We start from the raw sequence: 19553 nt of genomic DNA on the forward strand, positions 1-19553 counted from the left end.
GCCTGGTCTGTTCCAACTACCCAGATCAGATCTCATGCAGCCACCTCTCCTATACACCATCCCACTGCACCACAGAATGCTGGGTTCAGAGAAACCTGTTCTCCAAGCTCGAAGAAGCACACGAGTAGGGGTGGGTGACAGGTAATACTGGATACTTGGGCTAATGAGACCACGTCCAGGATGAGGGCAGCAAACGATTAAAAGGGAGAACATTTGATGATAGAGTCAGGTGAAGTGAGTGAAAATTTTTTTTAATGGGAATAAAAAGGGAGGTAGTATAATGTGCTTAGTAGATGACATAGAGGAGTTTCTGGGTGGTCCAAACGGTTCAGTGCTCAACTATTAACCAAAAGGTTGACAGTGTGAACACACCCAGCGGTACCTTAGAAGACAGAAGCGGAGTTCTAGTCCATGCTTAGTGTGCTATGAGTCAGAACAGCAAAAGCACTAGTGTGCTTGGGAGCTCACTGGGGCTGATACAAAAGTTGAAACTACAAAGGTAACTTGAGACTGGGGTGAAATAGCTTTCAAAGGCCAACTGAAAACTTGGGCTTTCTCCTCCAGGCAAAGGATAAATCCTGAGGGCTTAGGATCAGGGTCACAGGATGAAAGGGCTCTGGCAGTTATACTTAGGGTAAGGAATAATAAAGGCACTCTGATCATACTTGAGGCATATATCAAATACTTAGTGTTTTGCCTTTTTAACCTTAAGACATATATCACTCAACGACGTTTTCAGCCTCTCAGGTTTCTTTCGAAGTTATCCCAATTGTAGTACATGCTTCTACTGGGTGAAGATCGTAGAAACTGCACGAATCTGAAGACATGGGCTTCACTCTACAAATCTTGCCACCAGAATCCACTTGGGGCATAAATGTCCCACAAAATTGTACCAAAATCCCTATTTCCCCCAACTCCCCACCCCACTCAATTCCAGCATGCTTTACATACTGAATTACATGATCGCAATGAAAAACTACAAAGCAGAAAATAATTCAGTTATGAAAGCATTAAATGGTCCTTACAATTCTAAAAGTAGAATATCATTAAATGTTAAAAGAATATCATTAAAAGAACTAACTAAATGTCTCTTACAATTCTAAAGCAGAAGAAGAAAAACTCATTCTGGGGAGTCTGAAGCCTCTTGCTTAGAGCTCCTCTCAGCAAGCTTCAACTGTCCACAGCAGCTGGAGCTCACACCTGGGTCTCCAGACAGAAAGGACCCGCTTATGTGACATCACTTGCAGAGTTCACTCCTTTCAGAGAGATCTCCCCCACACAAGGTACAGAGTCAAGGTAGCTGTCCCAGGGGCTGGCTCATGGCACCATGACCCCTGGCACAACATGGATGCAAGCCCTCCTGGTTCTGAAACTTAATTTTGGTTGTGGAGAAATAAGACCTAGTGATGGGAACTAAACTCCTTACCTATTTCCCCAGAAACTTCCCAAGGTGGCTGCTTAAAATCCTAAGATGATGCAACGTTGCTAACATGTCTGGTCATCTCAGCATTGTCCTGATCCCATAGCTAAGTAGGGGTTAAGAACACACAGTGCTTCTGCTGAAGTATAAACCAATACTTTCCTACATTTTTGGCAGAAGGAATGAGGAAAGAGACCCTGACTGGGAAACAGAGAACAGGGTTCAAAGCTGGGCTCGCCCACTAACAGCTATGGCACTAATAACTGTGAGCTCCTTTTCCTCTCGGGTTCTGCTAAATGAGGGGTTTGTACCAGTTGATCCTTACAAACCTTCTATCTCTACAATTTTGTTCAGCTGCCTCATTTTTTCCCAACATAGCTTACCCTCTACCACATCACAGCCAAAGTAATTTTCTTAAAAAATAAATTAGATCCCCCAGTGTATTCCATGTCACTTCCCTGCTATAAGTCCTCCACTAGATAAACGGCACCACCCACAGTCCTGACCACCAGCCAGCGCTGTCCCGGGGGATCTAGCATCTGCCTGCTTCTCCTTTACATCTCTGAGTCACACTGGCTTTCTCTCAGTCTTGAAACTTTCCAGACTCCCTTGTTTTAGGATTTGGGCCCATACTATCCCCCTTGCCTGGAGACTCTGGATGGCGCACCCATTTAAGGAACCTAGATGCGAACCAAAGGGTTTCAAGTCAATCACTGAAAACCCTACAGAACAGTTTTACTCTGACATGGATAGGGTCACCATGAAGTAGAATCAACTTGATAGACAACTAATTTTGTTGGGGTGGTTTTATTTTTGGCCCTTTGTTTTTGTTGTTGTCATTTTGTTTTTTAAATAGACTCACTGTGACTTCTCTTTCAGATTTCTATGAGACACTATTTCCTCAAAGAAGGCTCTCTGGTCCTCCTCCTGTCCCCCTTCTCAATCACTCAAATAACTCACGGGTTTTCTGTTCTTCTTCCTCAAGGCACTTGCAAGCTTGTAATTGGGGGGGTCTTATTTTCTGGGAGTGTTGAGCCCCCATCTCCCAAATTAGACAGAAGTGTCTCAAAAGCACAGACTGTTCTCTTTTGCAAATTATCAGGCATCCCATGCCAGGAACTCCACGATAAATGTTTGCTGAACGAGTGATGGCAAAGGGCGCACACAAAAGCCAGCCATCTCAGAGGGCGAGAGACCTGCACGCCCCTTCCCAGTGAGATGCGTCCTGTCCCTCGGTGGTTACAATGTCAAATCTCTCTCTGCCAGCTGTCTGCCTCTGAGACAGTCAGCCTAACATGCCTCCGTCTGAAATAAATGCAAACCCACCTCTGCTGGCTTAATGGCAGCCACCAAAGAAGCAAGGGCAGGAGTTCCAAGGGGCCCCACCATCCCTTCCGTTCCTCGCCCCCACCAAACACTCGCCCGCATCCCCTAAAGGAAGGGCCAGAAACAGGCAGCCCAAACCATCCCCAAGTGGCTTCGCAGCATTCAAAGACAACTTGCAGCGCGCCTCCTTCAGAAGCGCAGGGGCAGTCTTGGCTGGAAGCAGACGTCCTCTGGGCACCGCACCGGGTAACCTCAGAGAGGAGGGTAAGTTCACCAGCTTCCAGCACGCTTAAAAGGCCGCGGCTTCCCGAGCGCCCTCCATCCGAAAAGCGGCAGACACACTTTCTGGCCCCAGGCTCGATGCATTGGACTGTAAGTGCCAAAGTTAAAATAACCAACTCCCTCAAGCCATTCTTGCCTTTCTCTACCGAGGCTCATTCACCAGCATGTCAGAGGAGAGACAAAGACAGCTGACTCTTTTCTCCCTGGTGCCTATAATTAGATTCTCATGAAGTTGGCTGCAACAGAGCTTTGCAGGACAAATACCTCCCCCTTCAACACACACACACACACACACACACACAGCTGAAACACTCCAGCAAATCTCACTGCTCACTCATCTATTGCCACGGGGACAGAGAAGAGGGTCAGTCACTTACCCTCTTCAGCCACGCGAAATGCTTGTAAACATCAATGTCCCCATCCATCCTGGGCACCCATGTCAGCAGCTAGATGCCTTGGTTGAAAAAGCCCTTTTTCTGGCTGGAGACCAAGTTCTCTCCCCTTCCTTGCCTCTGCCCTCCCGCCTCAGGAACGCCAAAGAGTGTTCAAATTTCCCCACTCCCCTGGCCTGCGTCCTTCAGCCTTTCCCTAAACAGTTTCAGACACACAACTACTCAGACCAGCCCGTGCGGCTCCGGAATCCTCCCCCACCGCCCCCACAGAGACGCACACAGTGACGGCCACGGGCACCACACCGGCATTCCAAGCCCTGCACAGCCATCCACGCTAACAAAAAGGGAAGGGAGTCCTTTAACAAGAATTGTGAACACACACAGAGAAAGAGAAAGAGAAAGAGAAAGAGAGAGAGAGAGAGAGAGAGAGAGAGAGAGAGAGAGAGAGAGAGAGAGAGAGAGAGAGAGAGAGAGAGAGAGAGAGACTGTCTTCTCAGTGTTAGTACCAGAGCCTGCCAGAGGGAAACAGTCCTGTAGAAAATCCGTCGTCTGGCTTCTCCCTTCTGGAGTGGCTGGAACTCATTACGGAGAGCCCGATTTCCTGTCTCTGCTTCCCTCTGCATTCACCCACAGGCTCCCAGCTGCTCAGTTTATTTGGGACTGGGAAGAAGACTAAAAATAAGTGCTGCTCTTGGAGGAGCTTGCTGGTTCCCACACACAGCCTGACCCCCACCCCGAAGCCCACGCCTGCCTACCCCTTTTTCCAGCAGGCACCGGGTTGTGCCCTGAGGATAGCCTATTGCTTCCAAAAAAGAACCGATTCGGAACCAATTTCAGTCTGGACTGTTGGCCCTGCTGGGTGCCAGGCCACATGCAGCGTGTTTTCTGTCCCTGGCAGCACTATTTTCCACAGAGACAAACTGCTGTAACCTCAGAGACCTTTGCCTTTTGGGGGGAGTGAGGAGGGGGGCAGTCTGGCTCAAGCTGCTGTCAGCAGCCACCACAGGGTCCCTGTGTCTGCATTCTGCAAGGTCCTTCACATCCTGGGCTGCTTTGCTGGCTCTGCTCTAACCTACGGATCCCTGCTTGCCTTACAAACTGGGGAGGTGGGAAGAGCCAGACCACCTCACATGTGTCTCCAAAAGACTCAGCTGGCTGCCTGGGTAGGGTGCCTTGGAGAGAAAGTAGCTGGCCCAGACAGGGGTGTCACTATTCCTCCTAGTGGGTCACATGCTGGCTTCTCAGATGACCATCACTGCCACCTCCTCCCCAGAGTACCCCTAAAAGCAGATTCCTGCCCAGTCCTTAATTTGCGGCCTTTGGCTATGAGTGATTATGAAAGAGCACTTTGATGTGGGTGTGGCAGGAACTGTGATTGCGTGAAGAGGTCCCAAGCTCTGTTGTGGGAAAGGGCTTGCAGAAGCACAGCTCAAGACTGTGCGGAGGGCTTTCCCAGTGCCCTCAGGGGCTTGAGCCTGAAGAGAATGGGCTCCTGGATACTGGCATGCCCCTCAGCACAACAGCAATTTTCACCACCACTGCCCAAAGGGACCAAAGACAAGGCAGGGACAATGCTTGATGGCAGAGTCCCCAGCAGGCTGGCCCTGCCCACAAAGATCACAGGGGAGGAAGGGATCTTTGGCCAGCAGCTGGCACAGGGGAGGACTGAATTCCTGGAGACACACCCTGATCAGAGGCCAGAAGGGAAGAGCTGGCTCCGCTGCCCATGCACAGAGCTCTAGAGCCATCCTCCTTGCCTCTGGCCTACTTCTAGACTCTGGCCTGAGAGCCAGCCAGCCCAGGTTCCCTGCAAAAACTATGCTGGGACATGCCATTGGTAGGAGCCCCAGGTACACCTTGTTATGTTAAAGGTGTACCTGGGGCTCTGGGGAGGAAGGGGCAAGGGAGGTGACCCTAAGGCTGAATGGGGCAGAGACCTGGCAGAGTACCAGCCCCAACAGGATCCCCTGAGAGAGTGCTCACTGTCCTTTCTTGGGTTCCAGTACAAAAGAGAAGGGAAGTAATCCAGACAGCATGGCTTCCTCTCATCAGACTTGCTCATTCCCACCTGTCCATGGGAGACATGGCTTAGGTGATGGCTTCCCAGGAAGCTTTCCCTCCCTGCTTCCTCTCAGTTCTTCCCCAACACCCAGGCTCCCCACTCTTTCATCACTAGCCTCATACTGAACCACCACGAACTGTTCAATGTCTGTCTCTTGCACCAGGTTGTATGTTGATGTCAGGTGCCCTTGTTGGTTCTGACTCATAAGTATCTATGTTCAACAGAAGGAAACACTGTCAAGTCCCTTACCATCCTCACAACCCTTCCGGTGTTTGCACCCACTGCTGCAGCCACTGTGATCCCCTCATCTCCAGGGGTGTGACCTTGCTCTTTTTCTCTGATCTACTGTATCAAGCAAGATATCCTTCTCGAAGGACTGGTCCCTGCTGAGAACATGGCCAGAGAACGTATGGTGAAGTCTCACCAGACCCACTTCTAAGGGGCATTCAGGCTGTACTTCTTCATGTTGTTCATGTTGTCTGATTTCTGCCTTGTTCTGAGTTTCATACCCATCACAGTTCTTGGTACGCAACAGGAACGTAGCAAACATTCTTTCCATGTAAGAATGAGGCTCAAACGGCAAAAAGGCCAACACAGGGCTAAAATTCTGCTTGGAGAAATTAGATACGTGAGGTCTTTTTTAAATTTTTTCCTCCAGGGTAAAGATGTTTGACTCGAAGAGAAAAACAGAGAGCCCACTTAATCTGTTAGTTTCATGAACATGTGATGAATGAGAGATGCAGAGGAAAAGGAGAGTAGGGAGGGATGGGATTGTGGCAATCATTTCTTTTAGAAGAATTAATACCAGACTAGTCCCAAGGAGTTGGAGGATAAAGATGTCCCAAATGCCCAATGTTATTCAGCTCCATCCCCCCTCGCGCCCCCCCCTCCTCCCGCCGACTTTCCCAAGATTCCGGGTTCTGCAATTTGCTAGAACATCTCACAGAACATCACGAAACTTTAAGAAAATGTCTTCTGTGGTTTAGGGTGCTGTTAAGTCCTCAACCCTAAGGTCAAGCAGAGATGAGCCAATGTGAAGTCCAGAACCTGAAGGCAAAAATGCCCCAAAGTCAAAGCAGATCTTCTACCACAGCTCAGTCAAGAAACAGAGATGGGTCAATACAGATGCGGTTTCTGTCTTTTAGCAGACCATACGCCCCAGGAAACAGAAGATAGTATCTTCACTCTTACCCTCTAGCAAAGTAGAATCTCAAGATAACCCTTGGTTCAAACTCTCTAGTAAACTCCAGGCTTAATCCCTCTCTAAACCTGTCCTCCAAAATGTATTACAGTCACAGACATAGAGTCCAGAATTATAATAGACCGCCTAGGGAGTTATGGCTAAGAGGACTAGTTTGACTATAACCCAGGACTCTTGATAAACTCTAAATTCTTTATATCTTTTATAGTATCCTTTGGAAACAATTCTTATCTGAGCTTTTTTAATCACACCAAAATATAATTTACTTGTAGTATAATTCAACTAAAAGGTTAAGTATAAAAATTGAGAAAAAAACCCCAAAGCTCAACTAAAGATCTAAGATCTGATCATTTATGTATAGCTGGTGAGAGAACACAGAATAGAGATTGAGATATTATGGACAATACTCACTAATCCTGGGGGACAACTGGGCTACAGTCTCACTGGCAAGGTATGCCCAGGGTTATACTGCTCCTGCCCAGAAGGATCCAAGACACTTCAAAATCCCCAAATATGTTCATAAAATGTACACATGAATACTATTTGTGTACATACACACCCGTTTTCTGAAAACAGAGCTTTTTATTGGGATATCAGAATAGTCTGAGTCCCAGAAGTCTTAAGAACCTATTTGATTTGGACTGAAGAGTTACTCCCACAAGTGTCAGGCTGTCCCTACAGGGCCTAAGCTCCCTGCTATTTGTGAGAGTGAAGCCCTATGGAACTCTCTGGGCCCATCTTTCGCAGAATGAAGTACCCAAGAGCCACAAGGAACACACAAATTCGAGTTGGACCCAGAAAGCTCTCAAGAGACTTCCCTAAAACACCCCACTCGCCTGCATCCAGATCCAATTCTGTCTGTGTGAAACATGAGGCAGCCAGCTAAGGGCAAAGGGCTGGTGACTAAGAGAATAGGCCTTCTGGGAGTGAAACCACAGTCAAGAGGCAAGGGGAATCAAGTTGTGCGGTTTAGGCAAGGAGAATGCACTGTAACTTGTCCAGTTACCCCATCCCTAGGCCTAGAAGAAAAACTCAGACTTAGCTACTTGGCTAGGATTTGTATTTGAATTTAAGTCCTAAAAATTGGTTTCTGGAAGGCTACCTTTTATAGAAGGAAGTCTGACATAAATTCAACCACCATTGAGCTCGGTGACCATTAGCCCACAAGGTAAAAAGCTTTGCCCTCAGGCAAAGTGCATTTAAAAGTGGATTCCAACCATTACCCTAGCCAACCCAGGGAGGGGTAGTCTCACTCTCAAGGGCTTGGCTAGGCGTGCCCTTAATGAGCATTGGGGTACCAAAGCCACAAGGCTCTTAAATCATACTCTGACTACCTTGGGCCCCAGAACCAGTTCTGCAAACTTTTCCAATCTGCAGTAGGATACTTATCTCAGTCCTTTGCCCGATTCCATAGTCCAGCCTGTGAGAGTGATAAACCAATCTACCACTAATCAGGATTTTGTGAGGATTTCCTTTTAATTCTGTATTCTATAATTAGCGATGTGGCGTGAGTGCTTTTGGACATCATTACAGTCTCATGTAGTCGGTTTTCCCTCTCTCCCCCAGATGACTTCTCTTTGTCCTGCTTAAGACTTAACAACGGGAGTCTCTTTGAAATACACTTGGGGGCCCTTTTTCACCTGGAACAAAGTCTAGGAATCTGAGCCTCAGGTTCCTAACATCTCACTCCTTGTGCTAGTTACACACTGCCAGTGCTTTATCAGGAGGAATTGTGCAGGACAGAAGTCTGTGATTGCTACCCCTACTGGCCTTTATTCTAAACTGACTTTTGGCCTCTTGGTGAAAGGCTGCCAGGATACCCCTTGTAGTGCAGATACAGCTTGTCTTCAGTGGGTAGACCGTGGGCCTGCTAAGAGAAGGAGGATGGAGAAGAGAAGCTTAAGGGGAGGAGACAAACAAAAAGGAGGCCAAGCCCTGCCCACAGAACAAGGTTCCTTTGGGCTGGGTGGAAGTTCCACTCAGGAAGCAGCAGCCTGGACACCGTAGTCTGTGTTCTTATATATGCAAGCAGGGAGAGCCCGGCTCCAAAATGGATTAGGGCAGGAGTCGGCAAGTTTTTCTCGTAACGGCCCAGATGGTACACAGTCTAAGCCTCTGTGTGCCACACTGTCTGTTGGAATCAACTCCGACATTTGGAGTATGAAAGCAGCCAGAAATACATAAATGAATGATTATAGCTGGGTATTCATAAAATTTTATTTATGAACACTGAAATTTTAATTTCGTATAATTTTTGCATGTCATGACACAGTCTTCTTGTAACCTCTCCCTCCCTCCAAATTTAGAAATCTTGGGCCATAAAAAATATGTAGTAGGTTCGGTGCAGGGCCTAGTCAGTTAACTCTTGGCTAAAGACAATGCTTCTCTAATTATAATAAATCACGGGGACTGGAAGGGCTGCCTGTAAAAATGCAGATTCTGATCCTGTTGATTGGAAATAGGGCTTGACATCAAGTATTTCAACGAGATGAAGCTGATACTGCTGGTCCAAGCACCCTACTTTGAGCAGCAATAGGTTAGTAAGCTTACTTCCAGCAGATCACTGAAGCATGGGGTATCAAGAAAGTTTGTCTGGAAGGATGAATTTCCTAGGACTGGCCAGTCTGCTTGCCTACCTATTAAAGGGTGCCTGAAAGGGCAGATGGTTCTTGAAGGAGTGACTGACAGAGCTTCTGTGTGGGTGGAGGATGGATGGGTGTCTACATGCTCACACTCAAGTTAAGCTAACCTGGTAGCATCTGCTACCACATCCCTTGGGCCTAAAGCAGAAATTTTAGTGGGGAAGGATTTATTTGCTCTTCTACCAGTGTTTGCACATTCTTGCACATTTATAAACATTGGTTCTTAGGCACTGAAATAGTCCCCTCAGGTCAGATCTGAAAGGAGGCAGCTCTCTTGAATTTAATAGGGTATAGTTTACTTGGTGGTGGAACGGGGAGGGGCGAGGGTGGAAATGATACAAAGCTTGGCAAATTAAAACAGCTATATTGACAATGGCTGAAGGCCCCCAAACTGGGATAGTACGTCAGGAAAGTGCATTCAAAACTTGCAAACCTGCAGGAAGCTTCTCTTGGGCAGGGCCTGGCAGACAGCTCTGAATCAGGAAATGCCCCTGGAACGGCAAGGGCCACCCTAACAGGGTTCTCGCAAATTGCACTGGAGTCTGGGAGTTTCCAGGGGATGTCTTGCTTTAACAATAGAAGACCAGGTCTATGCTCCTGCTACAGGGAGCATAGTTCTCAGCCCTCCACTGTCCCCTCCCCCTGACCCCTGCAATGGAGGTGACCCAGGACTACCCTTTGTCAATAGGTTTCCAAGGAAAAGGAGAAAAGAATTCTCTTTACCAGCTGGTTTGAGTGTACTGTCCAGCAGCTTAATAACAAGGAGAGATGTCATCTTTCTCATTTAAGAAGAGGACTGGGGAAAGTGTTATTTTCTTGCCATTGATAAAGCTTGTACTTTCTTGGGATTTAAACTTCCCTGAATTTGTCCCTGACTCCCACCTGGTGGTTTCTTCCAGTACTGCGCTGCGACAAAGCACCTCTCATTCCATCCCAGGCCCTGGAGCAGGCATCTCTCTAAGGAGCTAAATTCTAGAAAGAAAAGCTGACACCCATTAATCTCTTAGCTCTCATTCAGGATCATGACTGCCATACTGCCTGACAAAGACATTGCCAGGCTCGCACACAAAAGTCTGGATCCCTGTGGAACAGCCAAGACTTCCTCCAAGAGGTGTCCAGAGCACAGTCCCTCTATCGGCTCTCCACCAACCACTCCCCTTCACTCTGGAACCCAAGTTCTGCCCCGCCTTGTCCTCATTTTTGCTACTACTTGCAAACCTTTCCTCTGGCTTCATCTTCAGGCCTTGAAGCTGCCAGCCTTTAGCAAGGATTCCCTTGGTCATATCGAACACCATTGAACAGCAACACCATTAAATAGCAAGACCAACTGGCTGCCGGTCTTAGCGTGGAAATGATAGAGGTGGGTACATTTGGGGCTACTAGAGAAGATCCCTCTGCTAGTCTATCGGGAGACACTGCTGCTCTGTGATCTGCTGGGCATGTCCTGGGCCACTAGGTAACATTCTGTGCATCAGGCTGGGATCACTCTCTCCAGTTAGCTGGCTGTCCCTTGCACACTGGACTAGCCCTTCTAAGGGCTCCACTAATCAACTTAGTCCTAGATCTACCCAGCCAGCCTCCACCTAGCCTAGCCACGCAAGTGTGAAGGACTAATGACACCCCTTCCAGGACATGAGCACGTCTTACTCATGTACACCCCAAATCCTGGGCACAGTCATAGGGATGCCAAACCCTTCTTGCCACTAAGGCGTCCACAGAGCTCAGGGCCAATGAAAAGCACCTCTCTCCTTCCTGTCTTCAGGACCATCTGGCAGGGCTCAAGGGATCTTCTCCAGATATGCTGTATGATCTTGGAGGGCATTATCCTGCCCCTCGTGGGTCTAGGAAGAGCCTCGAGGAGGGGAAGGGAGCTGCTCCTTTCTAGAACTCACCTCTGTTCTGACAACAGAGACACTTCAGCCTCCTAGTGTGGCCTTCGACTTCATCCTCTATAAGCTACTGGCTCTGAGCTAAACCTGGTAAACTACATAGAAAAGAAGGCCTTTCTGATAGGGGGTTTGGCCATACAACTTGAAGAATGTAACTAATGGTCATTGAATTGTACATGTAAGAAACTGCGGAGTTGGCATATGCTTTGCTAAGTGTCTTTGCACCACAATTAGAAGAAGAAAAGAGAAGGCCCCACCATATCCAAGGGTAAAACTAACCTGCTACACCACAGGACAGGGCAGCCTCACTCTGATGCTTCTCTGGGGGCTCTGGATTCTAGGAAACTTTCCCTGAAAGCTTCACCTGAAGCTTTCATCAGTAGGTGCAGAATTCAGATGCAGACAGCGGTTCTTAACCCGTGGGTGGCAACCCCTTTGGGGGTCGAACAACCCTTTCATGAGTTTCGCCCATTTCATAACAAACTAATTTTATGTTTGGGGGTCACCACAACATGAAGAACTGTACTAATGGGTCGTGGCATGAGGAAGGTTTAGAACCACTGGTCTAGGCTAAAGAAAACTGGATGTTCCACTGCCTTTCACAGCAGGTTTTTCCTATGTACCTCAGGTACCAATATCTGTACCAGTATCCACAGACCACAGACCCTGGGAAGCAAGCAGGCAAGCAAGCAAGAACCCTACCTCTGACCACATGTCCTTTCTTCTTTGGCCTTAGTCAAACGGTCCTTGTAAACACCTGACCCAAGGGCAGCTAATCCACAATTGTGTTCAAACTCAAATAGATCATCCACATCGATTTCTTTCACACTTAGCATTTTACACAAAACTTATGAGACGTGCCACTCAGATTCCCATCTTCAGATTTGAGTTTTCAAGATAAACCAAAAACCGTGGGGCAAATATGGAAAGAATCTCTTGGTTAACAAGAAGAATCAATAAAAACCCTCAGAGATGTGGCCGCCACTCTGAACAGTCTTCCTAGGAGCCATCCATTCTCCCCTCTCAGCACCATCCTTTTGTGACAGAGCCCACTCTCACTGTGTGCAATGCAAGTGTTAACCTTCACTCTCTCAGCCTCCAGTGCAACTAGGACAAGCGTACGCGAACAAATCCTGGCCCCTGGGAGCAAATGGGAAGTCTGCCAGAGGAATTCAGAGAAGGGTTTTCCTTTCTGATTAAAAAAAAATTTTAAGGACACATTAAAAAAAGTCTTCACTATTTTTAGACATGGCGATGCCTGGATAAGGACACATTACCGGGAGTGGAAGCAGTCATCTTGCAACTAACTGTTAGCGTCTCCTTAGACATATCTCCTAACACCCTGGAGGTCTTCCTAGAGTCAGTGATTTTACTCTGGGCACCGCCCAAGCCCTGCATATCTTGTTAGTGATATATAAGCCCCTTTAATGATGGAGCCACTTTAACTGGAGAAAGTATCCCAAGGGATAGCAAAGTCACAAAGCAGAGTTTGACCATGTCAAGCCAATGATATGACAGAGCAGCAATTGAGGAACATGAGAGCCAGTATGGCTAGAGAGGACAGTGCAGACACCTTGACATCACAAATGAAACACACTCCTCAGCCACGCCTGATCCCTCCAATTTGCCTTCTTAGTTCCAATTCCAAGTTTCCATGTGATTTACTTGTTTAAGAAGGTTTAATAATGCAAATGAGTCTCTGAGTTTGAAAGCAGCGCTTCTCAAATTTGAGAGTGCATCTGCATTACCAGGGGGGAAGCTCAACAGATATTAGGGAGGGAGGGACCCATATGCTGCAGTTTCCACAGCTCCCCGGGGATGTTGACACTGCTGACCCACAGATCTCAATCTGAGAAGTGAGAGCTTCTAAGTCAAAAGTATAAAGCGAAAACACCTGGTGAGCTTGTTCACCGCTTTGAATCCTGTTTACATAGAGATAGGACTTAGAATGGCATGTGTGTACAGCTAGATTGTAAAATTGCTTTAGGTCTGCAAGACCTGAAATACAGACAGACTGTCTCTGCCCAGAATTAAAACTTTAACATTTGGCCTTGATATCTTAGAATATTTATATGAACTTCTGATCCCTAAAAGTAAACTATTTAGGTTGCTGATATCCATAATTACTCTAAAAGATTTATATATACAAATAACTTTTAGGGCCCTTCTCTTCAAAGGAGGGCATTGCCTCAACAGCTCTTCAAATCTGAATGCAAGATGTTTATTTTTTTTTCCCCTCCCCCTTCTCTTTTTAAAAGCTTTATTGTGACCTGGGTGAAGGTTTATAGAGCAAAGCTGTTTTCCATTCAGCAGTCGATACACATTTTATTTCACATCATTGATTGCAATCCCCATAATGTAACACCATTTGTCCCACTTCCTCCCTTTGTTTTCTGTTCCCACTCCTCCTCCTCTCCTAACCATTCTGAACTTTTGTGTTTGGGTAAATGCTGTCCATTTTTATTTCAAATGGTTGCTTATTCTCAGGAGTATCTACTTCCTTAGTGTTATTACCCCCCCTATACTCGCTACCATTGAGTCAGCTTTGACTCCTAGCAACTCTATAAGACAGAGTAGAACTACCCCTGTGGGTTCTGAGGTTTACAACCGTACGTGAGCAGAAAGCCTCATCTTTCTTTCATGGAGCAGCTGAGGGGTTTGAATTGTTGACCTTGTGGTTAGCATCCCAACACATAACCCACTATGCCACTAGGGCTCCTTGTTTCCACTATAGGTCTGTTAATTGTTGGGAGGAACACTGAGCTGCAGGGGTGAGTTCAATTGTAAACCTGAAGAGTACAAGCTGTGTTCAGCAAGGCACCTTTCCAAAATCATCAACTTCACCGATTGCACTTGAATCAAGAATATGGTTCATTTGCAGTTTCTTTCCCTTCCTATACTTACATACTCAAGAATGTCCACTTCTATTTGTCCCCCTTCTATTTGTCCCCCTTGCAGAGACTTCCCCCAGGAAGTCACTACTAGGAGGACCTTTCCAACGATGTTTGTCCTTCAGTCTACACTTTCAGCTACACTAAGGCTTAGAGACTAACAGGTCTCTTGGCTTGACTGAGAGAGAAGAGTTAGGGAATCTACATTCCACTTGAGGGAAAGGAAGCAATTCCAAGACAAAGAAACCTGAAAGGTCACAGAAGCAGTAAATAAATCAATGAGATGACCAGGATCTAGTTTATTGTAAGAAACGGGGCACTGAAGGAGATAGGCATGGTAGATTTTCCAGCCAGAAATTGTAACTCATCCAGTAGTACATGTAACCCTGGAGAAAAAACTCCCAATTTGCTCTAAGGAAAAGTCAGACAAAATGTGTAGTTGATGTTTCTTGACTGGGCTCTAAACACCTAGGAAGATGAGACTTAAGAAAAGGCCAGGTCAGAATATGTACAGATAAAGCACCAGCCCCAGTCAGTAGTGGGATTCCATAGACCACCTATTTATGTCCTTCAGTGGTTCCTCAGACAAGCCGTCAACAGCTACTCACCAAGCTTCCCTCAAACCACTCCTTTATGTAGGCAGCTGTTGGGCCTGGAATTTGGCTGAGGAGGGCTGATCTCTCCTGAGGATGTTCCAGCATCTCCAGGGCCAGCCTCAAATCTTCAATGAGATGGAGCACTGGGAAGGGCTTCATGTAGGCGGCTGGGGAAGATATTCCCGGCTCACAGGTACCATCGCTAATATTTGCACCTGCTTTAGTGCCTGTAACGAGAGAGAGGTGGGAGCCTCAGTAAGAATGGTGACACCATAGACAAGAACCTGAGCAAGGCAAGAAAGCAAGGTACTGAAAGGAGAAAGTAGATAAGAAGTCTGGAAAGAACACAGCCTACCTCTGCATCAAAACTCAAAACTCACAGTCTAAGTTCTACAGAATTCATCCTTACCCCACCTTGAGAGAGGCTTGACAGGAAGGGACTTGTCAGAGGTCAAACACTGTTGGCTGCAGGAAGTTCACACACACTATCGGGGACAACACAGGCCAGTGCTCACAAAGAATCCAAAGAATGCAAGTAAAGCAATCAGATGTCATTCTTCTGTGATTAGATGAATAAAAATGCTTATAGTTTAAAAATGAATGTGGTAGGCTGTTTGCACAGATGTCCACCAGTAATTCCTTCAAGTTCTGCCGTGGTATGTGCACTGGCCACTCCTCTCCCATCAGGAGGTGGATATTGAGTCCGGGCTGGCTTAGTGACTTGCCCCAATCAATGGAATGCAGAAGTGGCCTGACCCTCAAGAGCCCTGCATCTCTGCTCTCCCTCTCTTGTAACCCTTAACCAACACGTGAAACAGTTCAGTTACTTTGCTACAGACAGTCCTAACCGTTCCAGCCAGCTGCAGTGACGGACACGTAAGTGAAAACATCTTGGGTCCCCCAGCACCAGAGGAGCCACACCAACCTACATTGTATAAAGCAGGTATCTGCCATCCTGATGATCATTCACCACATTATGAAACTGTTAGCCAAAAAGTGGTCGTAGTTGTTTTACGCCACTATGCTTTCAGTTGGTTTGTTAAACAATTAAAATATCCAATTTGCTAAAGGGTCAAAAAAGTGAATTTATTTAAATCTTCCCAATTGAGAAGCCTCTATATCCTTAGACATATTTACATTTTCAAACTTGTATTAATTATTTACCTATCTTCACTATGGGCTATGAAATGGGCTGTGGGCTGCGCCCATGTCATTTTCAGCCGAGTTCCTAGCACCACGCCCATATCTAGTAGAGGCTGAAGAGACACTCACTCGCATAATGTCTGTCCGTACTTGTTCTTAAATGACTAGCTGAAGAGAAAGGGTGTGTGCCTTCCTCACAGGCCTGGGCTATTGGGGCAGACCTTTCAAATGCCATATAACCCAGAGGATGTTGTGTCTTTCTACATGCTCTTTAAAGCAAATGAGTGTTCTTTGCATAAGCATAGTGCTTTTTGTTTTTTCACACCAAAACAGGGACAACATAGGCAAAAAGGGATTTCTGTATTTCTTTCAGCAATAAAAAAAAAACACCTTAGGAGATACAGTGTAAATGGTGAAATTTCTAGGGCATTTGGATTGTTTATAAGGCTAGCAGGATCACATATCTGACATCAGGAATCTGCTGGAAAATGAGGGTTGAAGGGTGACCACATCCATGGCTACAACGCAGGGCTGGTGTCTCGTTTCAGGTTTCTTTACACTTCTCCAAGGACCAACTTCCTGTTTGCTTGGTAGGCTCTTGGAATGAGAAACCCACACAGAAGGAAACAATTACTACTTGATTGGTGGTTTGCTTTCTTAAAGTATATGCTACAGGGACTCATGGATCACAATCCTCAAGCAAGTCAGTGGCGCTGGGCACTTAGGATTCTGTCCAATTACCCTCCCTTGGATGTGTGCTCAGAATTTCTGGCTCCTACAAATCTAAATTGAGTTAACTGAGAAGGGCCATAACAAAACTTCAAGGAGAAAAGTGGGCACAAGCAGAGATAAGAGTCCCACCTACTAAACAAGCAGCCATCTAGCACAGAAGCATCCAAGCCCACGTGGAAGAAGTATACCAGCCTGTGTGATCACGAGGTGTTGAAGGGATCAGGTATCAGGCATCAAGGGACAAAAATCACAGGGTGGGGACTCAAAGGCCATTTGGACCTCCCCTTACAGAAGGGTCACGGAGAGGAGATCAGCCATCAGGGTGCAGTGTAGCAACAGTGAAACGTATCACTTTCCTCTAGTTCTTTAATGCTTCCTCCCCCAAACTATCATAATACCAATTCTACCTTATAAATCCAGCTGCACCGGAGGATGTACACTGGTACAGATGGGAACTGGAAACACAGGGAACACAGGACGGATGAACCCCTGAGGACCAGTGGTGAGAGTAGTGATACCGGAAGGGTGGAACAAAAGTGGGGTAGAAAGGGGGAACTGATTACAAGAATCTACATATAACCTCCTCCCTGGGGGGTGGACAACTGAAAAATGGGTGAAGGGAGACATTGGACAGTAAGATATGACAAAATAATAATGACTTGTAAATTATCAAGGGTTCGAGGAACATATCTGATTGGAGCACACGGGAGCAGAGGAAGGGGGAGGAGGAGACAGTGGAGCACAGCCTGGCCCACCAGGCCCTGAGGATAATGACCCCAATTATAGCAGCCAATCCACAGAGAGGACCATATGGCCAGCCCCACTATGAGACATGACATCCCTCATTGACCCATGTCCCCGCAGGGGACAGCACAGGAGACACAGTGTAGGAATTGCACCCGACCTGATCCCGCCCCACTGAGGCAAAGCACTGGGGGAGTGCAGCGGAACAGCAAGGGAATGGAGTGGCAAGGTCCCCAGGGAATGCTGAAAGTGGACTCTGGGGCCAGGGCGTGGTGCCCCAACAGACTGGACTGGAAAACACTCTTAAAGGCCAACAAACGATCCTTAAACTAACTAGAAGCTTTTCTTTCTTGATGTGTTTTGTTTTGTTCTTCGTCAGTGGTTTGTTGTTGTTGTTTTGTTATATACTGTTGCTTGGTTTTGCTCTGTCTCGTTTTTTTGTGCATGTTATTATCTCCGCAGGTGTGTCTAAATAGGATAGGCTGGATGAACTATCTGGAGGAAAAACAACGGGACTGACAGTTCCAGGGGGACATGGGATAGGGGGAGGTGGGGGGTAAGAAAGTGGTGTTAACAAACCCAGGGACAAGGGAACAACAAGGGATCCAAATTGGTAGTGAGGTGGGTGTGGCAGGCCTGGTAGGGAATGATCAAGGGTAAGGTAACGAAGAGGTATAGCTGAAACTCAGGAGGGGATAAAGCATGATAGTAGGACATGAGGAAAGTCAAGGGAAATAGAGGAAAGAGCTAGGAGATAAAGGGCATTTATAGAGGTCTAGACAAAGACATGTACATATGCAAATATATGAGGATGGGGAACTAGATCTATGTGCCTATATTTATAGGTTTAGTATTAAGGTGGCGGAAGGACCTTGGGCCTCTACTCAAGCACTCCCCCAATGCATGAATACTTTCTTCTATTAAATTGGCATTCTATGATGCTCACCCTCCTGACACAACCGCTGAAGCCAAAGAGGGTGAACAAGCAAATGTGGCGAAGAAAGCTGATGGTGCCCGGCTATCAAAAGATATAGTGTCTGGGATTGAACGGCTTGAAGATATGATTTTCTGTTCTTTGATGCCTGATAACTGATCCCTTCGTAACCTCAAGATCACACAGGCTGGTGTGTGCACACCTCCATGATACGATCGCTGAGGACAAACAGGTGCATAAGCAAATGTGGCGAAGAAAGTTGATGGTGCCCAGCTATCAAAAGAGATAGCGTCTGGGGTCTTAAAGACTTGACGGTAAACAAGCAGCCATCTAGCTCAGAAGCAACAAAGCCCACATGGAAGAAGCACACCAGCCTGTGCGATCATGAAGTGTCGCAGGGATCAGGTATAAGGCATCATCAGAAAAAAAAAAATCTTACCATAGTGAATGAAGGGGGAAGTGCAGAGTGGAGACCCAAGGGCCATTTGTTGGCCACTGGTGATCCCCTTACAGAGGGGTCTAGGGGAGGAGATGAGTCTGTCAGGGCACGATGTAGGGCCAATGAAGAATACAGCTTCCTCTAGTTCCTAAATGCTTCCTCTCCCCCTCCCCCCAACTGTCATGATCCGAATTCTACCTTGCAAGTCTGGATAGAGCAGAGGATGTACACTGGTGCATATAGGAGCTGGAGGCACAGGGAATTCAGGGCGGATGATACCTCAAGGACCAGGGGTGTGAGGGGCGATACTGGGAGAGTACAGGGTGATTGGGTTGGAAAGAGGGAACCGATTACAAGGATCTACATGTGACCTCCTCCCTGGGGGATGGTCAACAGAAAATGGGGTGAAGGAGATGTCAGACAGGGCAAGATAGGACAAAAATAATAATTTATAAATTATCAAGGCTCATGAAGGAGGGGGGGAAAAAAGAGGACCTGATGCAAAGGGCTAAGTGGAGAGAAAATGCTTTGAAAATGATGAAGGCAAAGAATGTACAGATGTGCTTTACACAATTGATGTATGTATGGATTGTGATAAAAGTTGTATGAGTCCCTAATAAAATCTTTTTAAAAAAATTATCAAGGGTTCAAGAGAGGGAGGGGGAAAATGAGTTGCTGATGCCAGGGGCTCAAATGGAAAGCAGATGTTTTGAGAATGATGATGGCAACAAATGTGCTTGACAAGAATGTATGTATGTATGGCTTGTGATAAGTGTGGTATGAACCCCCAATAAAATGATTTTTTTAAAAAAAGAGTCCCACTGCCAAGCAATTGCTGAGTCATCCCTCTCCATTCTGGG

General features: G+C 46.7%; 1 protein-coding gene across 4 annotated transcripts in view; it reads right to left on the minus strand.

Annotated features, from left to right (window-relative positions):
* PPFIBP2 (PPFIB scaffold protein 2) overlaps positions 1-19553 on the minus strand; it is a 181805-nt gene that overhangs the window by 84677 nt on the left and 77575 nt on the right. For 2 of the 4 annotated variants that reach the window (XM_075546129.1, XM_075546128.1), the window contains exon 3: positions 14714-14928. In XM_075546129.1, the coding sequence (XP_075402244.1) occupies positions 14714-14928 (215 nt within the window). Of the gene's footprint in view, positions 1-3405; positions 3628-3926; positions 4072-14713; positions 14929-19553 lie in introns of those variants that run through there. The other 2 variants (XM_075546130.1, XM_075546131.1) reach the window with 2 other exon arrangements.

Source organism: Tenrec ecaudatus, chromosome 4 (genome assembly GCF_050624435.1).
Source record: "Tenrec ecaudatus isolate mTenEca1 chromosome 4, mTenEca1.hap1, whole genome shotgun sequence".
Lineage (NCBI taxonomy): Eukaryota > Metazoa > Chordata > Mammalia > Afrosoricida > Tenrecidae > Tenrec > Tenrec ecaudatus.